The sequence below is a fragment of the Sesamum indicum genome, linkage group LG6 (genome assembly GCF_026168435.1).
Source record: "Sesamum indicum cultivar Baizhima isolate 11 linkage group LG6, ASM2616843v1, whole genome shotgun sequence".
Taxonomy (NCBI): Eukaryota; Viridiplantae; Streptophyta; class Magnoliopsida; order Lamiales; family Pedaliaceae; genus Sesamum; species Sesamum indicum.
This window is the reverse complement of record NC_142662.1, coordinates 3,698,693-3,710,283: the sequence shown is the minus strand read 5'-3', so window position 1 is coordinate 3,710,283 and position 11,591 is coordinate 3,698,693. Positions and strand designations below refer to the sequence as shown.

At 35.3% G+C, this 11,591-nt stretch overlaps 1 protein-coding gene across 1 annotated transcript; it reads left to right on the top strand.

Annotated features, from left to right (window-relative positions):
* Window positions 1–315: 315 nt before the first annotated feature.
* Window positions 316–10,737, top strand: LOC105165151 (ABC transporter B family member 2). Its single transcript, XM_088881748.1, is given in 14 exon segments — window positions 316–773; window positions 1,131–1,185; window positions 1,356–1,531; window positions 4,087–4,287; window positions 5,100–5,359; window positions 6,058–6,598; window positions 6,797–7,176; window positions 7,843–8,024; window positions 8,027–8,254; window positions 8,598–8,839; window positions 8,935–9,182; window positions 9,308–9,720; window positions 9,988–10,361; window positions 10,363–10,737. Coding segments are annotated over 14 exon segments (3,687 nt in total). The 5' UTR covers window positions 316–470; the 3' UTR covers window positions 10,447–10,737.
* The last annotated feature ends 854 nt before the right edge of the window (window positions 10,738–11,591 follow it).

The window sequence follows — 11,591 nt, the reverse complement described above, 5'->3', positions numbered from 1 at the left end:
ATATAATTAATTATCTCATGTATCAACAAGTCGTGATGTCTTTTTCGACCACATTTTAATTATTTTTGTTTAAGAAAAAATTGCAATAAACTCTGCTGTGATTTTAAAAATGAACAAATTATCTTTTTATAAAAAATATAATAATTTATCTTTATATACTTTTTAAAATACAATAATTTATTTTTATGTACTTTTTAAAATTAAATAATTTACCTCCCTTTTTTATGATAATAGGTTCCTCTATTTTAGAAACAAAAAATTTTAAAATTACTAATACAGATTAAAATTGCCACCGCAAAACTTACCTGACTAGCCAAACAAAGTCTATCTCTCCTCTTCCCACATATACATACACACATATATATATATATATATACCCTCAAAACCTGGCTTGTATTCTCTACTCTTCTCATGACCACTGAACAAAAGAATCAAACTCAAAAAACAAAAACCCTGTTTGGAAATTAATAATGAACCAGCAGGAATCTGCATCAACAGGAGGAAGAGGAGGAGCAACGTCGCCGTTCTCCATCTCCAGGGATGATGACGAGGAGAAGCAGAAATCAGGAAAGCCAGCGACCAAGAGCGTCGGGCTGCGGAAACTCTTTGCTTTTGCAGATGGCTATGACTACTTCCTGATGTTCGTCGGCTCCGTCGGCGCCTGCGTGCACGGAGCTTCCGTCCCCGTTTTCTTCATTTTCTTCGGACAGTTGATCAACATCATTGGCTTGGCCTATCTCTTCCCTAAAGAAGCTTCCCATAAAGTCGCCATGGTATATTTTTCGTTCCTAGTAAAATCGTAGCAAAAAGCCGTCTCGTTTTTTACTATGAATTTTGGCCTTTCACTATGATTTTAGTAAGATCGTAGCAAAAAAAGTCTCGTTTTTACTATGAATTTTGGCCTTTCACTACGATTTTAGTAAAATCATAGCAAAAAAAAAATGTCTCGTTTTTATTATAAGTTTCGGTTTTGCACTACGATTTTCGTCTAGTAGAAAAAGCACTAGGGAGGCAATTTTTTGATAAATTTAAATTTTTTGTATATAATAAACATGTAACATTTTAGTACACGACGATCATTATGCTTTTGTTGTTTGTAAGTAATTAACATTTGATTTCATTCTTTGCAGTATTCGTTGGATTTTGTGTATCTGAGCATAGTCATAATGTTTTCATCATGGACAGGTAAAAAAATACAGATGGGGTGCAATTATTATTACGTATGTATGTATGTATAAACCGAGCATACACACACACATACGTGCACGTGTGTGTGCGTGTATGATGATAATATATAGAAAGATTGATGAAATGTTGATGTATGTATGTATGTATGTGTATATACGTACGTACAGAGGTGGCTTGTTGGATGCATTCAGGGGAAAGACAAGCGGCAAAGATGAGAATGGCGTATTTGAAGAGTATGTTGAGTCAAGACATCAGCATCTTCGACACCGAAGCGTCCACCGGAGAAGTCATTTCTGCTATCACCACTGACATTATTGTTGTGCAGGATGCTATTTCTGAAAAGGTACTTTCTTTTTTTTTTTTTTTTTTTAATTTATTCTTTTTTTCATAATTATTAATTTTTGAAGTACAGTTAAAATTTAAAAAAAGTATTTATAATTACATCAAATCATTAAGAACATTTATTGTAATTTAATTCATAATTAAATTATAATAATGGGAACGACAATATTTTCTTATTTACAATCTGAAATTTGACTTTGATTTTTGAGGGGCAAAAAATGGCATTTAATGCGGTTTTTATCAAAAGGATTAATGCAATGTGATGTTAGGTCCAATGTTGCCTGTTTCCATCTGTCACATGCATGTGGGCTCCACATATTTTATGATAAAATTTTGAAAAAATTAATAGTGTTTTCTTTTTTTAATTTAAATTTTTAAATCTTTTCATTTTTAGAAAATACAAATGATGTAAATTTTATCCGCGTAACGTTATATGTAAAAATATGATGTGAAATAAGGGGTTGTAGTCGAATTGAAATTTCAATTAATTAGATTTTTGGTAAGTCGAAATGGTTTATTGAATGCCGAATCGAAATATTTGGTTCGATTCGTTAAACAGCAAACTTATTTTGGTTCGCCCATTATTGCACCTAATTGATTGGAATTTTTTTTTAAAAAATAATGTACATTAATGTGTTTGTTGTAAATAATTTATTTAAGCAATAATTATAATAATTAAGTATTTATTAACCATAAAATTATTATTTTTTGTTACAAATCTATATATTGTTTCTATATATTTATAATATAATCTGTATTTTTCTAAAGTTCGATTTTCTGTTCGATTCTATTAACCAGCGCAAGAAATCAAAATCGAATCGAATGACAAAATTTTTTTTAAAAAAAGAAAACAACCAAAACCTATTGGAATTTTCGATTCAATATTCGTAAAAACTAAATTTTCAATTTAATTGATTTTTAATTGATTAATCGAAAATTACCAGTATAATAAAAAAGATTGAAACTGTATTTGTCGTGGCTAAAAGTCTAAAACCTTAAAATTTTGACTTGCAGTGATGAAATAAATGAGATGATTGAGCACACACTCATTCATCTTATCTAATTATTATTTCCAAGTAGTTAAGAATATTTGCGGGTGGAAAAAGCGTTCATTTATGAGTGACGATTTAAACAATAATTAATTAGGTTGTCTGTAGCTTTTGAAGGGGAGTTGACGAGGCTGGCCGTATGCGTTGCCGGGCAGCTTTTATGTCTGTGCATGCAAATGCAACAGAGTTGGAGTTGGGGGGGGATATAATAGTAAATGCATGCAGTTCCTGTTGGTGCTTAGCATTTATTTAGATGGTTGGGCAGTTGTGGGGGTTCAGTTCATAGCCATCAATGCTTTTAGGTGGTCAATACTCCAACTGAAGCCTCTCACAGATTTATTGTTATGTCATTCATGTGCCTTTGTATTTCTTCACATATACATTTTTTTTTAATAAAATATATATATATACATTTAAATAAACTACACTAAAAGAACTATTTATATATATATTTTATTATTTATTACTGTAATTAACAGTAAAAAATTATGGCAAATATTAACTAATTATGACTGTGCAACGGCTATTAGCCGTTGTTTTCGCAAGTGGGGCTAAAACATTGTTTAGTTATACAAGTAATATTATGATGAATGCTAATTAATTATCGGTAAATTATGTTTTCGTATCAGTTTTCTTTGACCCTGGTAGATAGTATTTATTTAACATAATTTTTCTATAAACCGTAATGATATATAATATCGGATAATCTTTTAATATTCTTTTATTTTCTTTTTTCTGTATTGACAGATGACATATATATATATATATATATATATATATGACGTGTACTTATTAATTATAAGATAAGATGCAATAAAATTTGAAATAGAAAATTCAATTCACATTAGAGAGTCAAGATATTACTAAGTTATATTGAATTTCCCGAAGTTGATATTGTAAATAAATCAAATTTATTGAAATATAATTATGATGATTAGTGTATGATTATTTATAGTTATCGATTATTATTAGAAATATATATTTGATGTTGATCATTGTAATTAATTTATTCAATAAATACCAGTTATGGCTTTCAATTTAAAAAACAAAAGGGGCAATTCGACCTTAATGTGGCAGGCATACAACTTCATTCTTGAAATCTTTAGGGAGTTTCTTGTAACAATTAGTTTTTTTTTTTTTTCGGAATCACGTTTAGCAATTTTATTCTATAATTTTAAAAAATTTTGCACATTAAAATAAAAATGACCAGAATTTACTAAAATGATTAGAAAATTACACATGACTACCTTAATTGAATGCATTTTTTTGATAATTTTTGTCCTTAATATTTTTAAAATTATAGAATAAAATTAATTTATACGCGGCTAAAATTACCACTTGCATACTTATATGATCAAAATTGCAATTTTCCGAAACTAAATCAACCTTTGAAATTGATGTATGTATTTCCCTCCTGGAATTTCCAATTACGAAAGACAGTGAGAATTTCTTGGGCAAAAGAAAACTGAATTTGGTAGCATATGTGTTTGTTAATTTTTATGGGCAGGTGGGCAACTTCTTGCACTACATAAGCCGTTTCATAGCAGGTTTCGCCATTGGTTTCATCAGAGTTTGGCAAATCAGTTTGGTGACGCTGTCGATTGTACCTTTGATTGCTCTTGCTGGTGGTATCTATGCTTATGTTGCAACTGGCCTTATTGCCCGAGTCCGCAACTCTTATGTTAAAGCCGGAGAAATTGCTGAAGAGGTTTCACACCTTCCATCTTTTTCCTTTTCCATACTAGTAATCACATTACCAACCACCCGAATCACGTTTGGCCGAACCAATGTGATTAGTCGGAAAATTCTTATGTGGATAAAATTTGGCTGAATCAAACCAATCACAAAGAAAATATGTCATATTTGCTATGTGATTGTACACTTTCTCTGAGTTGTACTCCAACCATATAACAAGTGTATTGCACTTGCGATATGATTGGTTCAGGTTCAGCCGAATCGGATCCAGGCTAGAATTTTCTATCATTAGTCACTTTCCTTGAACTATACACCCATCATAATGCACTTGCAATATGATTGGTAGGTTCGGTCGAGTCGGGTCTGGGTTAGAATTTTCAAGCCGAAAAAAATTGCATTTTTTCAACTTACCGCATTTTATTCCATAATTCCAAAATATTTGCAGTTATACTTTCAATATTTAATTCTATTAAATTCAAGACTGAAAAACAATGGGTGAGTTATAAAAATAAAATTAATATGACCTAAATGCAAAGAGGCTAACTTGTGGAGACGCAAAATGCAATTTTTCCAATCGGATTATTGTACTTATTTTTGTTATTTGCCAAATTTTGATGTTGGTCGTTCTTTTTGCAGTTAATTGCATGTTATATCCGATGCCCGAAAATTGCATTTTTTGTTCCACATATTATACTCTTTTTTAATTTAGTCCAGTTTCCTAATTACGATTTTTTCATATTACATGCATCTTCTACGTTGAAATTCTTTTAAATTTTAGTCCAATAATTAGCAGTCCTTGTGAACTGAAGTGTAGCTGCTTTACAGGTGATTGGTAATGTGAGAACAGTGCAAGCATTTACAGGAGAAGAGAGGGCAGTTAAATCATACACAGCAGCACTGTTGAACACTTACAAGTATGGGAAGAAAGCAGGGCTGGCAAAGGGTCTTGGACTCGGAACCTTGCATTGCGTGCTTTTCCTTTCGTGGTCGTTGCTCGTTTGGTTCAACAGCGTTGTTGTTCATAAGAACATTGCCAATGGAGGAGAGTCCTTCACGACTATGCTCAATGTCGTTATTGCTGGCCTGTAAGTTATATTGCATTTCTAAGATCGTTCCAAATCCATTTTTGACAAATAATAAGTATGCTACTTCAGTACTCCGTTCAGGGTTAATAGTAATAGTAGTCTACACCTTCTGTGTTAGGGAGTCGTGTAGCCCTTTTTTTTTAGAGGTTTAGGAGATCGTATTGTCCTTTTTTTTCAGGGTTTTTTTATGGCATATTATTAGATTTACTGAGGGTTTTTGTTGCATATAAACCCTCCTTTACATTAATAACGCGATCCCCTGAACTTTTGAAAGAACGGGCATCCGTATCTTTGACATGGGAGGCAGTCAGCTTATTTTTTAAGAGTTCAAAGGGTCGTGCAGCCTTTTCGATCCCTTGTATGTTTTTGTCTCGAAGGAGTTTTGTATTTATTAGTATTTTCGTAGGAGTGTGAAATGCCATCAATTCTTGTATCTTACTCGAAGAACCTCGATTAGTGCATTCTTAAAACTCTTCTAAGTTATGTATATGGTCATATCATTAGATTTGATCAAATTTGGATCATTGAAGTGATTGTTCCAGAACACAGTTGAAAGTAATCTATGTTACATTTCGTATCTTTTTTCTTTGCATATGCTTCCAGTGTAACTAGGAATGATGTTCTTTAGTAGAAAATAGGTAGCCATGATTGAATTGGAAAGTCCTTGTCAATATTCATGTTAATTGTCTATCTTTCAGGTCACTTGGACAAGCCGCACCAGACATCACAGCGTTTATTCGAGCAAAGACAGCTGCATACCCTATTTTTGAGATGATTGAACGTAACACGGTGAGTAAGACCAGCTCCAAGTATGGCAGGAAACTGAGTAAAGTAGATGGTCACATCCAGTTCAAGAATGTCATGTTCAGCTACCCGTCCAGGCCCGACGTGCTGATATTCAACAAACTCTGTCTGGATATTCCTGCGGGAAAAATCGTGGCACTCGTTGGAGGAAGTGGATCAGGGAAGAGCACCGTTATATCTTTGATAGAACGCTTCTACGAGCCATCATCAGGACATATACTGTTGGACGGAACTGATATAAGGGAGCTTGATCTGAAGTGGCTTAGGCAGCAAATAGGTTTGGTGAATCAAGAACCTGCCCTCTTTGCCACTACCATCCGCGACAATATTTTGTATGGGAAAAACGACGCAACTGCTGAAGAGATAACACGTGCAGCCAAGCTATCAGAGGCAATCAACTTTATTAACAACCTTCCTGATAGATTTGAAACTCAGGTACTTATCGTCGATTAAGTAGGGTGCTTTTTGTTTATGTAGGTTAATTGCAACAGACCCCATCTGAAAACACTAATAGGCAAAAAGCTCCTTTGGAAAGAAAAAAAGAACAATGTGACCCCCTGATGCAGGAGGTTGTGAAGAAGCACTTCATGTTCAGAACTAATTAATGAAAAGAAACATGAATGTACTATACAGGTGGGGGAGAGAGGAATACAGCTATCTGGTGGACAGAAACAAAGAATCGCAATATCACGTGCGATAGTGAAAAACCCTTCGATCTTGCTGTTGGATGAAGCTACTAGTGCACTTGATGCAGAGTCCGAGAAGAGCGTTCAAGAGGCTCTGGACCGTGTAATGGTGGGGAGAACGACCGTTGTCGTGGCTCATCGTTTGTCCACCATTAGACATGCTGATGTTATAGCTGTCGTACAAAATGGCGCCATAGTTGAAACTGGCAGCCATGAAGAGCTCATCTCAAGGCCAAACAGTGCTTATGCTTCTCTTGTTCAACTGCAAGAGGCAGCTTCCTTACATCGCTTGCCATCTCATGGACATGCAACGGGCCGACCTCTCAGGTACGACATTGACAAATTGTCAAACTATACATCTCTGTCCTTGATGTATTTTTGGGGACCATGAAAAAAGCATAGACAATGAATATATTTGCATGGAATCATTTGCTGCATATTCAATTTTTAACTTCTCAAATAGTAAATTGAGGTTGAGCCATAAGTATTTCCAATATGTTCCAAATTTATTTCTGTCTATATTGGAGTAGGCCTATATGAGGCAACACGACGTTCTAAACTTTCAGAAAATGGGCAACTCGACCCTTTGACACGGGAGACAGTAAATGTTTTTAAAAAAAAATCGGTAACGAATCGCATTGCCGTATTTTTTTGTGTAGGAGGGTTTTGTGCTATTAGTTTTTGTACAGTGGGTAAAATGCACTTAACACTGTTACTTCACTAGATGGGAAGAACAAAACCTGCTTGATCCTGGTGAAATTTAGGAAAAATGGTGTAACAGTGAATATGATTTCTCTTTAATCTCAAGATTTGCAGCAGATGTAAAACTAGCTCGAATCTCCTGGTTTTTCTATCTCTAGACAGCCAGCTTTTCAAGAAATATTACTTCCTGATGAATGTTTACCTATTCAAGAATGTAACATCTGAGACACTTGCTATGCTGCCTGAGCTTCATTTCATTTTTGGCTGCAGCATTAGGTACTCTCAAGGCAGCATTCGGTTTTCAAGAGAGTTATCCCGCACGACGAGAAGTCAAGGTGCAAGTTTTCGTTCTGAGAGATCTCTAAGCCGATTTGGTGGTGATGCACCTGAGATGGTCAAACCGGTGCATATCTCTTCAAGAAGACTGTATTCCATGTTGCGGCCCGACTGGTTTTATGGGGTTTTTGGCATGTTTGCGCGTTCATTGCAGGGGCGCAGATGCCTCTTTTCGCGCTCGGTGTCACTCAGGCTCTTGTTTCTTACTACATGGACTGGGATACGACACGTCGGGAAGTTAGGAAAATCGCATTCCTCTTCTGTGGCGGTGCTGTTATAACAGTCATCGTTCATGCTATTACACATCTGTGTTTCGGTATCATGGGAGAACGGCTTACGCTTCGTGTTAGAGAAAAGATGTTTACGGGTAAGTTTTCAAGAAATGCCAGTTAACACTATAACAAGTGCTAATTAGATTGTTTGCTTGAAAATGATAGATATAATTATACTGACAGCCCCTTGCGATTCGGTATAACAAAGAACCCCTTAATTGTAAAAAAATAAATAAATTATACTGCATATATCCAAGTCATGTTTAACATTCTAGATTTCTTCCCAACGATCGGACGAGGTGAGGAGGAATTTGTAATATGCTTAAACTTCAAGGTGTGTTTATGTAATTATCCGAAAAGAGATGTTGATGAATGTATGTATATCATGGTTATTGACTTTCCGCAGAAGTTCACTAACTTATTTTTATGTAATTGCAGCTATGTTGAGAAATGAGATAGGATGGTTCGACGACATGAACAATACGAGCTCCATGCTTGCATCACAACTAGAAAGCGACGCAACTTTACTGCGGACGCTAGTGGTTGACCGCTGGACCATCCTCCTACAGAACGTAGGTCTAGTCGTTACCTCATTCATTATAGCCTTCATCTTGAACTGGAGACTCACTCTCGTTGTCATCGCCACTTATCCATTGACTATTAGCGGACATATTAGCGAGGTACAAATATATGTCATAGAAGATATTAGACGGTCGTGCATCAGAAGATATGAATTCATATTTCTCTATATGAATGATCTATGTTTTTATTTCAGAAAATTTTCATGAAAGGCTATGGTGTTGACTTGAACAAAGCGTATCTCAAAGCAAACATGCTCGCAGGAGAGGCCGTGAGCAACATTCGGACTGTTGCAGCATTCTGCTCGGAGGAAAAAGTACTTGAGCTCTATTCTCACGAACTTATCGAACCCTCTAAGAGTTCGTTTAGGCGTGGGCAGGCTGCAGGGATATTTTACGGAGTCTCCCAATTTTTCATCTTCACATCCTATGGTCTTGCCTTATGGTAACCTAACTTTTTGTCTAAAACTAGTTCAACGTTTGTCACCACCTTAAAATATGAACTTCTCTGAGTAATAAGCTATGAATTCATAGATATAAAGTACTCATTTTTCCTCAACTTCATATAAGGTATGGTTCGACTCTCATGGAGAAGGAGCTTGCTAGCTTTAAATCAGTCATGAAGTCGTTTATGGTATTGATCGTAACGGCCTTAGCTATGGGCGAGACGCTAGCTATGGCGCCCGACCTCCTTAAGGGTAATCAAATGGTTGCATCCGTGTTTGAAGTGCTCGACCGGAGGACTGAGATCGTAAATGATGTTGGGGAAGAGATCTCAAGAGTTGATGGAACAATTGAGCTCAAGGACGTCGAGTTTAGCTACCCCTCAAGGCCTAACGTTCTGATTTTCAAGGACTTCAATCTACGAGTGCAAGCCGGAAGAAGTATGGCCTTAGTAGGTCAAAGTGGTTCTGGGAAAAGCTCCGTCATTGCCCTTATTCTCAGATTCTATGATCCTACTTCCGGCAAAGTAATGATTGATGGTAATGTTCGAACTGAGCTTATAAGATTTAACAATTCGGCACATAAATCATGTTCAATAATAATTTACTACAGTTGTGCATAGCTATTGATCATTGTTATTGTTTCAGCAGGCAAGGCCCGTGACCAATAACTTACGTTTTTAAATTGATTTGTTTGATTGTAGTTGATAATACTGATTTACTACGATTTTTAGATTGTATTCATTACAAAGTAGGGATAATCTATTTTTTTTTTGGGTGGTGCAATAATCATGTCAATTTGTGCAGGAAAAGACATAAAGAAACTGAAGCTCAAGTCACTCAGGAAGCACATTGGGCTGGTGCAGCAAGAGCCGGCTCTCTTCGCCACGTCTATCTACGAAAACATCCTTTACGGGAAAGAAGGAGCGACGGAAGGTGAAATAATCGAGGCGGCAAAATTGGCTAACGCGCATAGTTTCATCGACGCCCTTCCGGAGGGCTACTCAACCAAAGTCGGGGAACGAGGGGTCCAACTCTCAGGCGGGCAGAAGCAAAGAGTGGCCATCGCACGAGCCATCTTGAAGAACCCTTCCATCTTGCTGTTGGACGAAGCCACGAGCGCACTTGATGTGGAATCGGAACGTGTCGTCCAGCAAGCTCTCGACAGGCTGATGAAGAGTAGGACGACGGTCGTGGTGGCGCACAGGCTGTCCACCATCAAGAATTCAGATCAAATATCCGTGTTGCAAGATGGGAGGATTATAGAGCAAGGGACTCATTCCAGTCTGGTAGAGAACAAAGATGGCGCTTATTACAAGTTGATCAGCCTACAGAGGCAGCAGCAACAACAATACTAACTCTGACAAAACAGTACCCTTTATGAAATTATACAGATTTTTGTATCTCTTACTATTGTCAAAGTACGTATGTTTCATGCTATAATACATGTATCTAAGCAATTGTTGTCCTTGTTGGGATGTTGTGACGAATTGATGTACCATTTTAATTATCACGCATCGAAATTGTTGTGTGTTCGAATGCAATAAGAATTAATCATCCTTATTCTCTTCACACACACACACACACACATTCATGCAGGTTACTATAAATCTCTTGCTTCTAACAAACAGAAGTTTCGGAAGAACATTCGATCGAGCTATTCCTCATGACGTTAGATTTCCGATTGAATTATTCTATTCCAAGACTTTTTATATAATTCTTTTTTACTATATTTAATATATAACGTTGTGTGTACAAAGATTATATTTACGAAAAAGTAAATTATTCCCATTATGATAAATCACAACTTAAAAATAATGAGAAATCAATACTAACAATCATGATTTAATAAAATCAATGTCAAAATTTAAGTTTTGACTATGAATAATCAACATTTGCCATGATTTTACTTATGTGACCGAAAGATTCGTAATAATTTTTTACTGTAATTAATATTTTGGTCTTATTTACAAAAACAACAAGTAATAACAGTAACACAATCATGATCGCAATGATTTGTTAACTATGGTAATTACCACAACAAAAACGAATTTCTTCTGGTGGATCATCTATTTATTCCAAATAAACAAAAAAAATACATGTGGTCTATATATTTTAAATAAAATAAAAATATACAAAAATAATTGTCATCTATTTATTTAAAAGATAAAAATTGTACAGGATTAATTACACTTAGACCCTTTTTGAAAATGTTAAATTACACTTTTTTTTTTAAAAGAAATTAAAATTACACTTACATCCCCTTCGAGAATCATCTATATACATTTGACCCTTTCTATTAGGGTTCGAACCGAAACTGCTGATTGATGTCATTAACTTCTAATTTACCCTTATTCAACATTTCCCTAGTAATAACTTTTATGCTTGTAAGGAGGTAAATATAATATATA